This window comes from Rhopalosiphum maidis, chromosome 2, assembly GCF_003676215.2.
Source record: "Rhopalosiphum maidis isolate BTI-1 chromosome 2, ASM367621v3, whole genome shotgun sequence".
Taxonomy (NCBI): domain Eukaryota; kingdom Metazoa; phylum Arthropoda; class Insecta; order Hemiptera; family Aphididae; genus Rhopalosiphum; species Rhopalosiphum maidis.
The window spans coordinates 91,269,088-91,289,656 of NC_040878.1; the positions used below are offsets into that span (position 1 = coordinate 91,269,088).

At 25.5% G+C, this 20,569-nt stretch overlaps 3 protein-coding genes and 1 long non-coding RNA gene across 4 annotated transcripts; 2 read left to right on the plus strand and 2 right to left on the minus strand.

Annotated features, from left to right (window-relative positions):
- Positions 1-6,526: 6,526 nt before the first annotated feature.
- Positions 6,527-8,638, plus strand: LOC113554185. The gene is made up of 3 exons (XR_003405239.1): positions 6,527-6,682; positions 8,169-8,382; positions 8,439-8,638. It is a non-coding gene; the product is annotated as an uncharacterized LOC113554185 (long non-coding RNA).
- Positions 6,971-12,130, minus strand: LOC113554184 (DNA replication ATP-dependent helicase/nuclease DNA2). The gene is made up of 15 exons (XM_026957917.1): positions 11,914-12,130; positions 11,411-11,844; positions 10,943-11,071; positions 10,602-10,848; positions 10,358-10,545; positions 9,893-10,159; positions 9,619-9,825; positions 9,314-9,514; positions 9,016-9,246; positions 8,407-8,950; positions 8,144-8,337; positions 7,887-8,073; positions 7,674-7,823; positions 7,435-7,611; positions 6,971-7,369 (listed from the first exon to the last, which is right to left on the minus strand). The coding sequence occupies exons 1-15, from the start codon at positions 11,941-11,943 to the stop codon at positions 7,208-7,210; spliced, it is 3,348 nt and encodes a 1,115-aa protein (XP_026813718.1). The 5' UTR covers positions 11,944-12,130; the 3' UTR covers positions 6,971-7,207.
- Positions 12,131-13,148: 1,018 nt separating this feature from the next.
- LOC113553899 lies at positions 13,149-14,965 on the minus strand. Its single transcript, XM_026957465.1, has 7 exons — positions 14,864-14,965; positions 14,401-14,768; positions 14,128-14,283; positions 13,893-14,034; positions 13,747-13,811; positions 13,562-13,650; positions 13,149-13,371 (listed from the first exon to the last, which is right to left on the minus strand). Exons 1-7 carry the CDS (start codon positions 14,963-14,965, stop codon positions 13,265-13,267), a joined length of 1,029 nt encoding a protein of 342 aa, XP_026813266.1. The 3' UTR covers positions 13,149-13,264.
- Positions 14,966-15,638: 673 nt separating this feature from the next.
- On the plus strand, positions 15,639-17,522 carry LOC113552893 (RING-box protein 1A). The gene is made up of 2 exons (XM_026955901.1): positions 15,639-15,804; positions 16,947-17,522. The coding sequence occupies exon 2, from the start codon at positions 16,951-16,953 to the stop codon at positions 17,281-17,283; it is 333 nt and encodes a 110-aa protein (XP_026811702.1). The 5' UTR covers positions 15,639-15,804; positions 16,947-16,950; the 3' UTR covers positions 17,284-17,522.
- Positions 17,523-20,569: the final 3,047 nt, after the last annotated feature.

Here is a 20,569-nt window from a genome sequence, read left to right on the forward strand (position 1 = left end):
TCTATATACATATATATGTATTATATGGTGTCATTCCCAATGATTCGATGGTGATAAGATTTTATCTAATTCATTAATTTATCTACTTCATCTCGATGTAACTTCTATAATAATAATTTAATTAATTTTATAATATAACCCAGACCTAACATATGAGATAATCAGTTATTGTTTAGTTTGTGCTGTAATACGTAATACATTTTTCTACAGTTAAGACACTTTATTTCAGCATTTTTTCAGCTAAACATTTTTATGCAATTGCTCAATTGGAGAAAAATACCATAACTTTTTTAAAGGAAAGAGGACTTATTGAAATTGCTTACCTATGTGATAAGTGGTAACTGATAAGCGTATAGAAACATACGTGGTAGACGTAGGCTGCAGGTAGGTAGACGACAAGTATGCGGTAGACCGCATACTCTACGACAAAAATACCTTACATTTATTATAAACAATTGAATTTAATATTTGTATTTATATTTATTTATTTATGAATATGATATTGGATATTCGAATGTATTAACTATACAATATTACAATTTATAGCATCAAATTATTTTTGTTTTTTTGATCACCTTAAAAATTAATGAAATGCATGCTTATATGTATAAAAAGCTCTTATAAAACAATCAAATACAACATAGAATTGTATAATTAATTATTGATTAAATTATGATATATACATTTTTATAAATTATAATCTTTAGTATTAAATTTATATTAATTAAAAATTAAATTTAACGTTATAGTATAATATGGAAACCGTGAACAACTTTAAGTTTGAGTCCCAAATTTCAAAAACAGTATGAATTATTGAATTGGGTCTCGATGTATATTTTATTGGGTACCTATATGATTTGCGTTCCGTTAATCATTTTTATTTTGTCAGTAAAATAATTCGGATCCCGGCATTTTATTTATTTATCATGGGAAAATTCAAGTTGAATAAAATTCAGTTCATTAGCGTTAACCAAGAGACACCACGTGGAGGTTACTAGGTTAGCAAGAAAGTATCCCGAAAATTTAATTTTGTTTGTTTGTTAGTTTACTCATGTACTGTAGAGCTTGCGCCAAAGAAATATTAGAGCTGCATAGTGCACACCCTGGTTGCTTTAATGAAGAAAAAAATTTGACGCTCGTATATAATAAATAGCACATAATATCAGAAATATATATATATATATGTATATTATATATCATAAATCATAATGTATAAATATTGACGGTTTAAATAACAAAATTCCTTAAATTATCACTATTTTCCATTTAGTGATGGTTAATTTGAGCACAAATGCACAATCACAATATTTGACGGCATACCATAATGGTGATGAACTGATGACCATGATTTATCTTAAAGACCGTGAATTTAATCTCTTGATATTCATAGATTAATAATCAATGTTTGTAATGTTTCAATCATAATTCCTAATAAATTCGGTAAACAAAATAATGTCAAATGATACCTATGTTATAAGCTCATAGACATATATAATTAATTATTAAAAATTCAAAACATATTATTTTTTATGAACTGCATAACATTTAAATAAGAACTGCACATTTTTTGCACAACTGCACGTTAGCGCAGTCTCTGATGTACAAAATTGATAAAATATTTAATTTACTATTACATTTTAAATAGAATTTACATTAATACTTGTCATAGCTTAATTATATTTTTTTATCATAGTCAATATTTTTATTATAATATAGCTTATTAAATATAATGCTTACATGGGGGTGCGTATATAAACCGGGAATTTATAAATCTGGACCGTATAAACCCGGATTGTACATATCACTTTATTAGGACCGTAGAATTATATGGTCCAGATATGTATGTTCCAAATATGGAACAGTACGGGTTTATAAATTATACGGTCCAGATTTATAAACCCGGACTGTACATATCAAGAACGTAAATATCTGGACCGTATAAATGTGGATTATACAAGATACAAATCTGGACCACAGAATTGTATGGTCTAGGTTTATACGCTCCAGATATAGTATGTCCAGAACCATACGGTCCAGATTTGTATGGTCCACATTTATACAGTCTAGATATTTACGTTCCTGCAGATATTTTTGTAATTAATTTTACTTGATACTTAGAAGTTGTTAGTTACATACATAGATATATTCTTTTCTTATATATTCTCATTACTCTTAAAATTGTCCAATGACGGACACTCGAATCGCAACAAAAATTTATTTAAAAAAAAAGAAACATATATCTACCAAATAATCAAGATCAGATTTAAAATACTTATGGACATTTGTTTTATTTTTGGTGGGTCAAAGGTGTTTTTCAAAAAATAAGTATAAAAGCACAGTTTGCCCATCAAATGAGATTACTGATTACATACAAACTATGTAGTACGAAACTGTAAGTGTGCACCACATGCGTAACGTATTTGATGTATTATTTTTCGTCTTCATTTTCCCTAGACCTTTTTGTTATATTTTGTGAACATTACCATCTAATAGTACTTATTACTATTTTTCTTAAAATTACATATCTACAAATATTCATTATACAGCATTAATTCATTTATTATTTCTGATTTCAGTTTTAAAATTTTCCATCATGAGTTATGACAAAATTGCGGGCACATGGTAATAAACTGAACGTTGCAGTTGCAGTAGGTTATAATATAATGAAACAATAGCTGATAATACATAATATTTTTAGATCATTCATGTACCCAGGGACGTAACCAGAGGGGGGGGGGTCCATGGCCCCCCCAAAAATGTTATCGACGAAATTTTTTTTAGAATCTGAGTGGAACAAAAATGCTAGTGTTTTTACAATTATGTTTTTTTTTTGTACTCGTAAATCTAATAATTAATTAAATGTTATGGAAAAAATTACCAAATGATACGGTTAGCACACATATAAGTATATATATATAGGTTCTTGTATATACGTATACCATATAGCTGGGTATGAGGTAAATATAAAAATATACAATATACATAGACGATAGACCCTTGTATAAACTAAACCCCATAATAACCATGTTGATAAGAAATGACACAGTAATAATTAGTAGGTACCTATCTAAGTTAAGATAAATTTGTAATTAAATAATTATGATTTTGTCCTTTATCAACTGACTAGATCGTAAATTTTATGAATTTTATGAATTTTTAAGACTACAAGAATTTTTGTTAAATAGGAAAATGATAAAAATATAACTCAGTTGTAATGAGTAGGTGTTTAATTAAGCTAGCTTTAACATAAAATATTAATGAGAGAGATTCGATATCACACCCAAGCGGTATAACGATTTAAATCCACAAAAACGTCGGCGTGAACAGTCCCAAAATATCTATTTTTTAACTTTTCTCAAAAACTATTATAGCTAAAAAGTTGGTTGATAGCTTATTAAAAAAGGATTATCGATTAGATACAAAATGTGCGATTAAAAATTTTCAAAAAAAAAATTATTTAATTTTTCACAGTTAAAAAATTAGTTATTTTTTGCTAGATTTTCATTTAGCGTTGTAAATTACCGAAACTGGAGAACGAATTTTTTTATTTAGGATCTTGTTAGATTCACATTGGCTAGGAGAAGTGTTGTGAAGATTTTCAGAACTTTATCTTCAATCGTTAACTCACTACAAAGCTATAAAGCTAAAAAACGCCTAATAAAATGTATTTTAATTTATTTTGAAGCTCTGTAGTGAATTAACTATAAACGATAAAGTTCTGAAAATCTTCACTGCACTTTTCCTAGATAATGTGAATTTAACAAGACCCCAAACAACAAAATCCGCTCACCGGTTTTAGAGATCTATCTCACTAAATGAAAATGAAAATAAAATACATTATACATACATATTTGCATATTGCATACAATTAATAAATTTCTAAAAATTTAAAATAAAAAAAGTTTACATGCCGATCTCTGACTTGGCATGCGTTTTTTTTACAATATGTACATAATATAACATTCTGTAGGTCATTACGAATTTAATTTTTGCTTGATTAATAAGAATGATTAAAATTACTTATTATTATTATTATTTTTTTTTTGTCTTGACCCCCCCATGAAATAAAATCCTGGCTACGTCCTCGCATGTACCTATTATCTATGTATGAAATCCAACATTATCTTTAATCATTGTTATCGACATAGTCATTTATTGTTGTAAATTTGATTAAAAGGACATTATATCCGCATGTGTTGTCTCTGTCTTAATAATATAGATCATAGCAAATTTTCGTTCAGCAGAACACATTTTGTGACGTTAGTTTTAATATTAGAGTAAATTTACCTATTATAAAATTTAAAGGTAAGAAAATTATCTTCATATAACTTTATATTATGTAATATTTTATTGATATCTTAATTTTTAAGTGAGTCACGGTTATGTAAAATATTAACACTTTAAAATGCTTGTAACTAGCTTAAAAATTAAAATACCAATAAAAGTTTTCGAGATGTCCTAGATAACATTATTACCTAATACCTAAGGTTCGATAATAGGTAAATTTACTCTAATATTAAAGCTAACATCACAAAATGTGTTCTGCAGAACGGCAATTTTCTATGATCTACATTAGTAGGACAGAGACAACACATGCGGATGCGGGTATAACGTCCTCTTAATAGGTACCTACTTCCTTGAAATACCAATAAACCATACAGTAATTACTTAACTAACGTGTTTATACTTTAAAATGTATGATTGTTTTTTTTTTTATAGTTTAAGAAACCCAAAGGTGGACACAGATTATAGGCGTGCGCAGACCTTAATTTCAGGGGGTGCCTACATTTTTTTCAGGCCCTTTTTTTAATTTGGGCCCTCTCTTAACAAAACATGTACATATTTTAGTAAATTATAATGCACGAATAAATATTACTTACATTATATCACATATTAATCAGTGGTATTACTAGTACCAAGTAATATAATATTTCATTAGATAGTTGGGTCTAAAATCTATTTTCAAGATAATTGCAATATTTATTTATTATTTTTACTTTTGTAGACAATAATATCTAGCTGTTATAATCATAATACGTTTTATCACGCAAATTTAAAATATTTTACGTTGTATTATTTTTTTATCTTGAAACATAATTTTTTTTTACAACATATTTTAGAATAAATACCATTTTTATTTTAGTAACATTAGTTAAAATACGGACCCATATATTATATGCTATAAGACTTAAATTTTAGGGCCCTAATTACATGTCGGGGGTGCCCAGGCACACCCGGAACACCCCGTGCGCACGCCTATGGGTGAGCATTAAATAGTTAAAAAGTTAATTTTTTTTTTAACTTTTTAATTTAACTATAGTTAGTTTATTTTTTTATCAACTTATGAGCTTAATTAGTTTAATTTACAGTTGAAATAACTTAGCTTTTCTCAGTTAATTTAAAAAAAATCAATCAAGTTAAAAACATTTAAAACATTTTCGTTTATATGTAAATATTACTATATTAGTATATAATAAAAATAATCCAATACTATAATAACACAAACATTTCTATTCTTTTTCTTGATAATATAGTTTAAATTAATAAGTATTAGTAAAGTAAAAGTAAAAGGGTAGGTATATCAGTTGTACGCTAGTTAATGATAAAAGTTCAATAAAATTGTTTTTTATAATTTATAAATAAAAAACTAGAAAGACACATCCACTCTTTATGTGATTTACATAGTAATTTAAAAAATAGATTATTTTTTTTTTAACTGAGTTAAGTTAATATTAACTTGTAACTTATCGATCTTGTATCCTCTTAACTTAACTTAATTATTTTCATTAACTCGCTCACCTTTGAAGAAACCCTAATCTTTAATGACCGTACCAATTTTTTAGCAATCGTACAAAATAAGACTAGTATAATACTACAGTTAGATAAAATATCAAAATATTTAATATAATTAAGTTGCATCATAGATTATAATCTTCGCGTAGTCGCTAAATAGTACATTAATGATATTTAATAAACTATAAAGGACTTAAATAAGTGTACATGTATCTTTTTACATCGAAATGTTAAATGAGGAAATCGTAAACGTAAATAAATACTCAAACGAGTCAAACGTATGAAATTAAAAACTTTTTTCGTGGTATAATCGAGCGAAATATCTAGGTACACCTAAATACGAATAAACTAATTTTTTTTTTTGAAAAAAACTTGGTTCGAGAGTAGAAACTCATTGTAGTTTTGGATACATGGTAAAACATTTGTATGCAACGATATTTAATAAAAAATAATAAGACAATTGACAAAGAAATAACCGCGTTTTTATATTTTATTGTACTACATATATTATTTGTCAAAACTTGAACCAGTTTTACCTGATTATATGTATAATGCACTGACAGTGATATATTATGTAGGTACTAGGTAGTTATATTAGCTAACATGCATAAAATGCCACCATATGTCCATCACGTGTAATTTCTTGTCAGTCAAACGTGAGCAAAGTGCAAATTATTATAATTAGTCAGTATTATGTATTATCAATCATGTATCAGACTTTTCACACCAACCTGAATTGGCCCAAATATATTGAGTGCATGTTTTATTGTACATCTTTTTTATAAATAAAAAATAACAACTATGGACATTAAATATAAAACGTAAATGTCAGGAAAAGAGTGATAAATTGAATAATCCAAGGTTTACATGGACAGATGCAATAAACACAGTATGTATACAATTAGCATTACTTACAGGCATGCTGTTTGCGATTTAATTAACTTGATTGATAAACATTTACAGTATTTATACATGTAGGCCAGTGTTGATTAATAACAAGCGCCTCCTCTAATCAATGACATCTATATATCACGTGATCTACTAAATTTTAATAGTTTTAGATACACAAAAATATAATGTATGTGTCATTGCAACATTGAATACCACACTATACAATATTTATTAAGATTAGAATAGTTGATGATTAATGGAGTATTAAAAAAACTAAAACCATAAATTGTGTTGCTTAAAAAGTAAAATATTATTTCATTGTAAAAAAAAATGTTAACCGATGAATCTGTGAGTTTTCTTTAAACATTAAAATGTATATCTAAAAAGTTATTTCAAGAGATCTTTCTATAAATCATAGAATATATTACATCATAGTTTAATGTTTTTGTAGAGGTTATCAGCTGACAGCTACCATAATAAAATGTATAAATAAATTAAAATTTTAGCTTCATCTATGTAAACTTCACATTTGAGGTAGTTTTATAATATTAGTAATATGGCTGAACAAGCTATTGAAAGTTTCATAATTTTTCATTGTGGTTACATCACCAATCATTATTAGCTTATGCTTTGCTCTTGTTATAGCAACAGTTATTCTTCTTTTATCATTCAATATACCTACATCCTTAATAAATATAATCGATGAAAATTAATAAAGTGTACAATTAAAAAAAAAATTAATTGCATTACTTTAGCAATAGTATTTTTTGTACATGAATATATTATAACTTCTTTATCACGTCCTTGATATTGATCTACTGTATTGACTTCAATTTCTGAATGCATAGAACCCATCTCATTTTTTAAGAGTGCTACTTGGGCTCTATAAGGGGCAATGACACCAATTGATTTAGCTAAAAGTCCACCCTAGTAACACAAAAACAAAATCAATACATAAAAAAAAAAACCATTTAAATATTTTAATTTACTTGAATTAAAATCAAAACAATTTTTCTGATAACATTAATTTCTATTAAATTTGTGTCTGATGAACTACTATTGACAGTTCCTGTATCTAAGAGTAAAACAGACTTATTTAAATCTGATGATACAATATCTTTACACCATTCATTATCAACCTAAAATTAAAGTGTATTCATTTATTTTCAAAATAAAAAAAATGTTAAAAAATATAAGCTTACTTTTATTTTATTAAGTGTTAGGGTTGCATATTTTACAATATCATTGGCACACTGTAAACTTCCATTATAAGTATATTTGTTGGCAAGTTCTGCTATAGGACCATTCATTCGATACTGTACATGAAGTATAGAAGTAACAGATGGCCTATCTAATCTTTCAAACATACTAACATCCATACCCAATTCTCTGAAATAGTTAAATTACTATGATTTGTATTTTTTCTATTTTAACTGATAGTATTAGATTTAAATATTACTTTGCTTTTTTATTTTTTATTAAAGGTGGTAGTTGTTGTGGATCACCAACTAATACAAACATCTTGGACGAATGAAGAGCTGCAATAATTGATGACTGTACCACTTGGGTAGCTTCATCTACAATGCATACGTCAAATTTACGTTTTTTAAGTAATGCGTGTCCACATCCAAGGCATGTCACACCAACAATATTCTATTATAACATTTTTTATTCTTATTAAAAATTAAACACAAAAAGGTAATTTGAAGAGCAGCACAATACCACTTGATTGTATAGCTTTGATAATTTTTCAGGGGTGTCACAACGTTGAGAGACCACTTCATCACATTTTCCCCACAAGTCTGGATGAATACGTGTCTTTGAACCCAATCTCAAAAAATCAATTTTATTTTTATGTAATAACAACAATAAGTTATCAACAGCTGAATGAGTGTGAGAAGTAATCAACACTGACCGACCCATCAGTACAAGTAGCTGAATAAGAGCAACCACAGTTGATGTTTTACCAGTTCCAGGCATACCTTTTATGAGTGCATAGTTATCTGCAGTCAATGTTTTAATAATAGCAGACTTTTGTGATGAATTTAAATTTAAAGTCAATCCTGAGCTTTTAATGAATGAATTTAAGTGATTATTTGATGATAAGAACGAAGGTATTTCTTTATCAATAATAAATTTTCTCAATTGAGCTGAATTTTCACTAGGTTCCAATAAAAGTGCTAAACTAGAAAAATTAAAAGGTATGATTGATTGTGACTCATATTTATCTATATGGAATTCATTAGATCCTAGTTTGGATAAATCTCTGAAAAGAAAATTAATTTTGTTTAATATAAAATTAATTAATTTTGTTTATTTATTTTATTTTACCTATCTAATAAAACATCGATTGATGTTTCAGTTATGGCTGAAATAAAACCAGTAGCAACTGCATTTCGCCGTCTAGTACTGACAACTATATAATTATTAACAGAGAAATTAGTAAATTTGATTTTATCAGACTTGTCTGATTTTTCCATGGTATTTAAATAATATCGGTTTCTCTGTTCTTTTACCACATTTTTAATTTTTAATAAACTAATACAGTTTCCACGTTTCTCACTGGAAAAACATAAATGAGTTTAATATATCTCCAACATAAGAATAAATACAATATATTATCACCAACCGCTCAAGAAATGACAAAGTCCATAAATCACTAGATTTAGCACATAAATTATCTCCAGTGTTTTCAATTGAATTCTCCAACAGTAAAAAAGCAGTCCACTGCATTATATAATTAATATGTTCAGATTTTAAATGACTAATAGCTTGAGGCCCTAATCTTTTTAATGGGTTATGAAGATCTAGTTTTTCAAAACCTTCTTTGCTATAATTTTAGTTTTTTTTTATAAATATGTAAACAACAAAATAAAAAATAATATAGCAAATAATAATAATATAAATAATTAAATGAAAAAAATGTAATTTTACCTCAAAACAGCACTACATGCTGTTAAATAAGGACATTTTGAGCATGCACTGTGATGGTTTATGGGTTCAGGCAGTGTTGGAATATAGTCATCAATAGGATCTGAAATCATTTTATTTGTGTTCAAGTAGTGAACAAGTCGATTCCTTAACATTATCAAATCTCGTTTTTCTCTATGACTAACATTGACTTGAGTCAATACATTTTCTCTGCAACCATAAAATATGTATTGATAATTAATTAATTATAAAGTGATAACTTACTATATAAATTTACCTGAGATATAATAATAAGCCTGAATCTACATCCATACCCAATTCCTTCATCATTATTATATACAATAACACTTGACCACGATGCTCCTCACTTCCAGAAGCTCGGCCAGTTTTCAACTCAATAGGCATTATTTTGGTTGTACCATCATAATTAGCTTGTACAGTAATATCAACTTTACCTTTAATACCAAATGCTGGTACCCATAAGTTATCTTCTATATCTTCAATCGATACTATTTCGCCTTGCCAAGTATTTTTTTCTTTTCTTCTAATATAATTTTTGGTTATTAAAATGCATTATGGATTCAAAATTTATAAAAAAAAGTCAATTTTTAAAACAATAGTATAAAAAAATATCTCATAAAATTGAATTTGTTTAAATTCCTAACCATTTAATTGGAGATGTATTTTACAAAATAATGATATTAACATCAATATTGATGAATATCATTCAAGTATAACTTACATTTGATTACCAACCAAATAAGTTTTAACAAAGGTTTGAATTTTTGGTATAAAATCCATAAGCTCTTTTTTAGTAGTTTCAAAACTCATATCAGATTCATAAAGGGTATGCACGAAACCTGGACTATTAATCATTTCATCTATTATAGTTTTGATGTCTTTTTGATTAAACTGCTTTCTTTTTAAAACCTATAAACAGTGAATTTGATAAAATAAAAGGCTTAATAATTTAATAATTAATTTACCATTTGAAGTAATTGGTGGACAAGTGTTCCAATAACCATAACAGCAGAGGAACAGTCGAGTCCTTTATATATATCCGCAAGAATTGAACGCCGTGAACAAAATAATGATCCAATAATTGTTGTCCCAGACACCAAAAAGTCTGAGTGTCTGGTAACAAAACCATGATCATTATTTACTGACCACTGACCGTTGACTTTTTTCGCCATTACAGTTACTATATCGCCTACTTCAAATAAACTATGAAGCCTATACACACATTTAATCATACACGAGACTTAATAGGTATCAAGAAAATATATACATTTAATATTTGAGAAGTAATAAAATAATAAAAATTTACCAAGTACCGCTGAGATAACATACATCTTCTTCATAACTTTTACAGGAAGTCAAAGTCAAGCTAATTTTTCCAAAATCTTTTTCAAATTTTTTTACAATGCATCGATGGGGTTCAATTAAATTTATATCACTAGAATATATTTTTTTAAATATAATATTATGTTACAAGTGTACAGTGGCACCGACCACTATGTAAAAGTATTGTGGATGTAATACCTAATTAAGCGAATGGGTCTATGATAGTAGTCCATAGGATATAAGTATATAAGTTTAAGGTTATAGATATTTGAATAAAAGTACATTAAAATTATTTTGTATTTTAGTGGACATAGTGACTACTTAGTTATTTCCTATTCCTACTATCTCAGATTTTATTTTTATATAATACCACATTTAAAATTGATATCAGCGCCACTGCAAGTGTATATTATATATTTTTATTTAAGGTTTTAAAGAATTATTTACTAACCAGTCCAAGAAAAAGTCTGTACTAAATTCAGTATTTGAGCTTTCTATTGATACTGAATCAAATGAATATGACTGACTATCCACATCATTATTATCATAGTCAGGTTTTTCTGTGTTTTTTGTAGTTGAACCTAGATTTTCTTTAGGAAAATTTAAAACAGTATCTGTGTTTGAAATGGTCCATTTGTCTTTGTGTTTAATGTCGTAAATTAATGCACGATTTATACATTTTTTAGATTTAGAAGGTTTGTTATTCCTCAATACCGGGGATGATGGTATAACATCTGGACTGGATAGCGGACTTGAAAAAGATTTGGAATTAGTAGTAGTACAAGGCACAGTTTCATTATATTTTGTGATAGTTTTGGATGACTCTGGAGGAATGCGTGAAAATAAAGAGGTAATTTTCATTTGCTTGGAACTACCTGGCTGGGTCTGAAAAAAAGCACCACTTAAATGAGTATAATAATTAATAATTTTACGGAATTTTTAAGTCATAGGTACCTTCTGAACTTCACTATGAGTTCTTTTCATATTGACTGGTAACTTATGATTAATGATTATAGGAAATGAGTAATTTTAAAACAAACAAAATTATGAAATTAATGTAAAAAAATAAAGAATAATTGAAATAAATTTAATAAATTTTAATAGAATTTCTTTTACTCTAACCTACTGCAGTACTGCTTGCAGAATAGGACAGGTATACAAGTTATAACTTATAAGGAGCATTATCAGTCTTATGGATGATAAAAACTCCCGCCATTTATTTATATTTATATATAATATATTTAATAAGATTATTCTGTGTTTACTATTTTAATCCGTGGCTGTGGTTTGATTTTAATTTTAAAAAATAAATAGTTGTTGATGATTAATTCAATTTAAATAAATGTATTTTTATATACCTACCTGTGATTTTTACTTTTTTTAGTTGATTCCTAACTTAACCTAATATTTACTCATACTGGTAATATACACAAAATTTAAAAAAATCAATCATAGTCTAAAAAGATATGTTGATTGACTTCAAGGTTTATAGTTTTACTAGAATTAATGAAATTAAGATGTTGAAACATTAATATTTTCAGAAAAATTAAATAATGAATTCTACGAAATGGTTATCTTCAAATTTTATGAAAAAATATATATTTTTTTTAAACTTTTTTACCAAAAAATCAAAATAAATTGAAACATAAAATATTTATTACTATGAATCTTATTAAAAAAAAAACCAGAATTATGATAAATAAATTGTAAATCCTAACAGGACACTGTATATAACGGATCACTATCTTTAACATTTAATTCTAATAATATTATCAATTTACTTGACAATTTAGTACTGAAGTAGTGGATAACTTCTTTGTTAATTACACAATTTCATGTACTTGTAAACATTTTATCATTAAATAATATATTATCAAATTCTTAATTTTCTACAATAATATTGTTATTAGTTTTATAATAAGATTACTTAGTAATCTCTTATATTTTGATCAATAGAAAAATCTTAAATAAAACAAAAAGGAAAGTAATTGAAACACATTATAAACTAAAACAATATTATAAATATATTAAATGTTTGTTAGTATGTAGTATGTACAATGTACTGTAATAAGTCTCTAAATGTTATCTTTTATTATTTTATTATCTTTTAAAATATTTAGCTGCTTAATTAGCTTACAAATTACAATATATAAAAATATCAAATAAAATTAATCATTTAATTTTATAAAAAATTAAAATTATATCAGTAAGAAAACTTAGTAATATTTTATATTATTAATTATTTACAAATTTACAAAAAATACAGTATAAATAAGTATAGCTTATTACAGTTACTGGCCATATTTTAATCATCAAATATTTCAATCACTTCAATGGGCTCAGGTTTAATTTCAGCTGTAGATAGTTTATCTTGTCGGATTTTTTTTACTTTTTTTTTTACAGCCATAACACCTATATTGTAATAGAATATATAATTAAAATTTGAATATAAATGAGTATATAATGTTATTTCATTATAATTATTTAAACACTAAATTGTAATATAAAAAAAAAAAAATAATTTAAAATCTAATTAATTGAATAACCTAAAATTAATCATGAAAAATGTATAACTAAATAAACAAAACATAAATTTAGTTACATTTAGTAGTTTGATACAACATTAATACATTTTCTTTTGATTTCTGTTTATTTTGATTCTTTTTACTACTGTTATTTGCAGCTAATAACCTATAAAAGTTGATAATTACACACATTTATATTAAACCAAAATATGATATAGTATTAAATGATTAAATTTAAATTCATTATAATTATAGTTCTTACGAGCTTTTAGGAGATTCAAATAGTCTAAAAATACCATTTCCACTGGTTGTTGACATGTTTAATGGCTATAACAAACAAGTTTAATTTAATTAAAAATATATTAATGTACATATATTTTATTAGAGACACTATCTGATGAAACATACACTATCTCTTAGTTCAATTAAGTAAAATATTAGAAGACTGAATAACATAATTGATAATGGTAGCCGATTATCATTATTCATCATTAGCACTTCGACCGACGATAGCACAATAAATGGCACTAAGAATAAGTAAATTGATATCCTGTTTAAAAGTAACAAATAATTAATAAGTAAGTAAAAGGAAAAATCTTATAAACTCATTAATTGTTAAATAAGTTACTTAGTTTCTACTTACCAAATAACACAATGTACAACAAACTGTCCAAAGCTTACTATTTTAATTACCATACTATTTGTTTTGCTATGACAAACTTTCAAGAGTCTTGCAGCTTCTAATGTTCCAAGCGATAAATTAGACAGTCCAAGGAATACAAAACCTGCTTCTATACAGCTGTACAATTTTAAATACTAGTAGTATTAAATCAATTTGATTAAAGCCTAAAAATCAATGTTAAAAATCCTCAGAGTATAATCTTACAAAGGCACTAAAATTAGTGATTGTAATTACCCAAAACAGTATGTTGAAGCAAAAAAACTAAGTACAGCTCCTTTCTTTAAAGTGCTTAATAATGGCCGTTCATCTAAATTGTTTGTAAATGATGTATATACACTGTGTAATAAACATGAATAGAGAATGATAAACTTAAAATTTCTTGATGGATCCACAGATTCTGTAATTGCACAACGATCCATCATATGACGAAATGAATCCAGTAACCAGTACATTAAGGACGCATTAGATGACGAAGAAGGTTTAAATGTTGAAAAACATATTGGGACACTGATAAAACAAAAAACTCCACTAGTCAATGAGTGAAATAAAACATTTATTTCTGGTAACTTAAATTTGTGTGACGAATACATTGAAATACATTTCTAAAATAATAAAAATATATATCAGTATGATGTAATTATACTTTACGTAACAAAAATAACTTAATTAAGAATTGATTAATGTACGATGTACCTACCTCAAAGAAACCAGCAATTCTTTTGAAAAGAACTAACCACAAAATAAACATGATTATTATCCCAATAATAATACTATTCTCTTTTAAAAACAATACAAACATGATTTAATTTAAAATGTAAAAACTGTATTTTAAATATTTAGATTTAACTGTTTTTGTGTGGAAAATACTTGGAAATAAATGATAATAATATCCCTAACCACAACAAACACGTAGTTGCGCATAAATTAGAATAACTTAACAACAAATATTTTAATATTTTAATATTTAGTTGTATATTTTTATACAACGTATGTCTTAATTAAAATATTAAAATCTTAAATTTCTTTAAACTAGAAAATTAACAAATATTCGCATCATGGAGTGTGTTTATTACATTGAGCTCTATAGATATCCTTAGGTATGATAAATCATATAGAGTTCAATGGAAAACTGATAAATACATTTTCATGGAACATAATATCGTTATTATAATTTACCTCTTTTAATTTTTAAATAGAAAAAATTTAATTTTTTTGAAAATAATTTATTAATGTACTACCTGTTTTACATTGAAAATTGAAATTGTCAACAGTTTAATGCTTATAAAAATTGATTTTATATTTATTTATATTATAAATTTGTATTTGTTCATTATTATTATAATGTGAATAAATATTAACAATTTATTTTTTAAGGTTATATTCAGTTATTGGAACTTTTTCTTTTTAGTTGTTACTTATTTCGCATTATCATCATTCATTACACAAAATAATATTTTTTGTCTCCTGATTGGCTGGTTCGCGACTCGCGAGTCCTGGACACCTGAAGTAGTGAAATTTTATACTAATTCGAAAGTCGGAGCCTTACCTCTTATAGTCTTATGATTTTATTAAATACATCGTTTATTAAACATAACATTAAAGTAGTATAGAATTATTTTCAAATTTTAGAAACTGAAGGTGAGTTAAGACTTATTTTTTTTAATGTTATTAATGTCAACTTTACAATTTTATTTTGATGTACAAACATTGTATTTATATTTATTTTTATTTTGGTTAAATATTAGTTTATCTAATTACTTTGGGAGAGGTAATTGCTGTTCTGTTACTAAAGATTATTATATCTTTCTAATTTTTAAACTGATATGATAGGATACATTTTTTTTAACTTGACAAAGAATGTCTTGTCTAAGATATGTTGTTGTTTCCTTATAACTAAATCGTTCTAAATAAGAAGGGAACTGTTGTCTAAAACTAGTGTAAGTATGTATATCTGACGATAATGGTTGATCATTACTTGAGACTGTTGTCAATGATAGTGACCAATCATGAATCAAATCTTTCATGGATATGGACCTGTGTTCTAGAGTTCTGTGTGCTTGCACAAAGGTATTCTTTTCTTATTTGAGAAAGAAAATCATGTAAATGTAAATGTTTTTTTTATATAGTTTGATTATAAATTATTATTTCAATAAGTAATTTTGTATAATGCAGCATCACATATACATTACCCAGTTAATTTTTTAAGATTTAATGTTGATCATTAAATTAATATTATGCAAGCTTCATACCCTAGGCTACAATAGAATCTATAAGAATTTTACATGTCTATAACGTAAGTGATTTTTCTAATTTTATTGAAGAAATGGGCTCATGATCCAATCAATATTTTGAGTATACCTTTAGTGTTAATATTTATTGAAAATAGAAAAAAAAGATTATACTGTGATTCTACTAAGATCAGTGTTTGGGTCAAAAAATTTTTTTTAAATTTTTAATTTTTTTCCATTTTAATCATAACTAAGAACAGGCAATTTCTTCAATTTTATTGGATATTTATTTTTTATATTTTAAGAAAAGTTTTACATATATTTAATGCAAACAACTTAACTATTTCAAATTAACTATTATATACAAAATATGGTTAAATTCTTAATTAAAAAGGTTTATTGATAGAAAAATGAATAGTTTACAATGATAATTTGTCGCTGTACATACAATTTTATAGAATTTTAAATTTATTATTTTTAATATTCTTATACTGTTTAGTAAATTGTATTTTTAACAAATATTAAAATAATTATACAATTATTATTTATAAGAAATATGGAAGTCGATGAAGAAGATGTTGAAGCTCCATCATCAAGTACCAGTAGCCGCGGAGAAAAAAAAAGATTTGAAGTAAAGAAATGGAATGCTGTTGCTTTATGGGCTTGGGACATTGTCGTAGACAATTGTGCCATTTGTCGTAATCACATCATGGACTTATGTATTGAATGTCAAGCTAACCAAGCATCAGCAACTAGTGAAGAATGTACAGTTGCATGGGGTGTGTGTAATCATGCTTTTCATTTTCACTGCATATCTCGTTGGTTAAAAACTCGTCAAGTATGCCCACTTGATAATAGAGAATGGGAATTCCAGAAGTACGGTCATTAAATAGTATAGAAATAAATTTGGAACACACATTTAATCTACATTTTTTTCATTCTCATATATGCATTATAAAAATTGAAGTATTATAAAATCCCCATAAAATTAATATTTATAGAAAAGTATTAAATTGCCAATCACTGAATTTCCTTCATAGTTTTCATATCAAACTATTTATTACCTTGTAAAATATTAAATTTAAAACATTATTCAATAATAAAATTTGTGTACTATGAAGATAAAAATTGTTTTGTTTATTTTATTATAATTTATTTACAAAAATGACATTGAATTATTTTATATGTATTAAGTTGAAATTTGTATAGTTTAATGCTAATAGTCCTATATAGAAATATAGTACTTAATCATAAATATAACATACAAATAAATTTAACTAACCTTAATGATATTTAATTTCCAGTCTCAATAGCTATAATTTAATAATTAATTTAGTCAATTTACTCAGAACAAAACTACATTATTCTCAATGAAAAGTGAGTATTACAATAGCTATTAAAATCTGTGTACTTAAAAGTCATTGTCTTTGCAAATTGATAATTGTAATATTGTTATCTTTTTATAATTTTCATTAGAATTTCTTTTTTTTTTATTATTGTTCAAACATTTTAATAGTTGATTAATGTCATTACTAAGGCTGGGATTTATATGTAATAAAAAACCAAAAATATATACATTTATTTGTAATTAAAATAGCCAAAATATGTAGTATAAAATAACAAATATGTTAGAGGTTAGGTTAGGTTAGGTTAAATCAATAACCTAACTTATGTTAAATCAAAATAAAATTCTAAATAATTTTGAATAATATATAATATATAATAGTATTAATTTATAATTAATTTTATTTAAAAAAATATAAAATACAATAGCTTTATATGCAAATGCAAGTACTGACTGTTGAGAATTCTTAAATATATTTTGTCTGATAATTGTTGAATATAAAGTATAATCTAAGATCATTAATGTATTGTTATCGAACAGAAACAAATAAGATAAACTATAATCAAGTTATTAATATTTAACTAATAATTTCATATACTTATTTCCCATATGCATTATACACTTACAATTTTTACGAATACTATTATCAAAGTATAAATATATAATACTACTAAACAACCGAAATTGTCAAAATTTACAAAATATGTAATCAAAAAGCAGAAATTTTACAAATAATGTTAAAATATGTATCTATGACGAAATATGTAAAAACATGTAAAATAAAATATGTTTTATTTTATTGTAAAATCACGTGAAATTAATTTATCATTTCCATTACTTAATTTATGTTTTAGTAAAATGTGTATTTACATACAAATCCCAGCCCTAATCATTTCATAAAACACAGTCTTTACCTTAAATACTTATCATGGTGTTATTGTCTATTGATTAATGACTAGTAATATAACTGTCTTTTAAATATTGTAAGCATGTCACTTTGTCTAATAATATGCCTTTAAAGTGACCAATAGCATAAGTAATTTTACAGAATCGGTATTGAAGAGTTTTTAATGTAATTCTTTACCAAATATTTTGATTATTTAAACAACCTCTGGTTTTACAAACTATCTTCAAAAAATATTTAAACTGCAGCTATTATAAATATAATAAGAAATTATGGTATATAATGTAATAAACTTAAAATACTTTGGCGGTAGAACTGCAGAATTCTCAATTTCATTATTGTATTTCAAAAATCATCACTGTTTAGTATATATTTCAACATTTGCAAATTAATTATAAGTATATTCTTACAGATCTAATGAATGGAGCACAAACTTAAAATATTACCTATTGTACTAGTTTAGACAAGTTTTGGTTAATATATGGTTACATCAAATTAATAACAGTAGTTTAAAAACTAAATATACCTGTTTATTTTTATGTAATACTATCAAGGAGGTGTTCATAAGGTCTAGATTACATTCCGTTTGCATTTAATTTACATGATAAAAAATTGAAAATAAATTGTTTAAAAAGAGTAAAAATATTTTGAAATGTTGATAATAGACATTTGTTTTCAATAACAAAGAAACAATTTTAATGTTTATAAAAAATGGTCATTATGATAAAATTAATACATTAATTGCTCTACTCAAAATCTAAAACCAGTAAAAATAATTTTTTTTATTCAGTAGTATTTAATAACAAATTATTGTAGATACTTGAAATTTCTCATACTAATTCAACCTATCGTATTGTACTATTGTTAATACTAAGTTATATTATTGTTATAGCTATATTATATATATATAAAATATGAAATAACCTTAGTATATAACAGACCTATTTCACTTGGAGTCATTTTTCATATGAAATGATTTATAATTAAAATCAAATTTGACATATACATCTCACTATTTCAGTGACTTACTCGACACTGTACAGCAGATTCAACAGTGATTACCTAATTTCTGTCTTTTTTTTTTACTGAATAGTTGATGGTATAATTAGAATTTAATTTTCAGTCCGTAATTTTTTTTTATTATTTAACATAATTTACAATCTATACAATAATTAGTAGTGTTAATAAATTGTAAATTCAATAGTTAATAATTGTTAGTGACAGGATAATTACATTTATGGGCAGTGGAACTTAGCGCATCTGATTTGACACTTTTAGGTATTATTGTGATTTTTTTATTATTTTTATTTTATTTTAGTAGGTCTCTAGGCCATTTTCTTCTATGAACATTACTGGAAAGTGAGGTGGAAGATAGCTGTTTTATTATAATGGATTACTGTGAAAGTTTAATTTAGTATGACATTTAAAGTAATGTAATTTTTCTAATTGATCAAGAGTAAGAATTTGTAGTTCTTTATGAAGACGTGAAGTACCAAGGAGAAAATGCCACTAATTGTAGAAAGATTGATTGAAACATCTGAAATTTATTGGTATTGGATGGCTTTACATTGCCCCATAACTGAATACCGTATGTTCAAACTGAACAAATTATTGACTTGTATATAGTAAGTTTATTTGACTGGGAGAGTTTGGATTTCAAGAGGGGTTTTAGGAGTTAGGAGATGGAAGAAGTGAATTAATTATAAAAGATAAAGTTCTGAAAATCTTCATTGCACTTCTCCTAGCTAATGTGAATCTAACAAGACCCCAAACAACAAAATCCACTCTCGGGTTTCGGCGATCTATCTCACTAAATAAAAATGAAAATAAAATACATTATACATACATATTGCATACAATTAATAAATTTCTAAAAATTGAAAATCAAGAAAGTTTACATGCCAATATTTGACTTGGCAAGCGTTT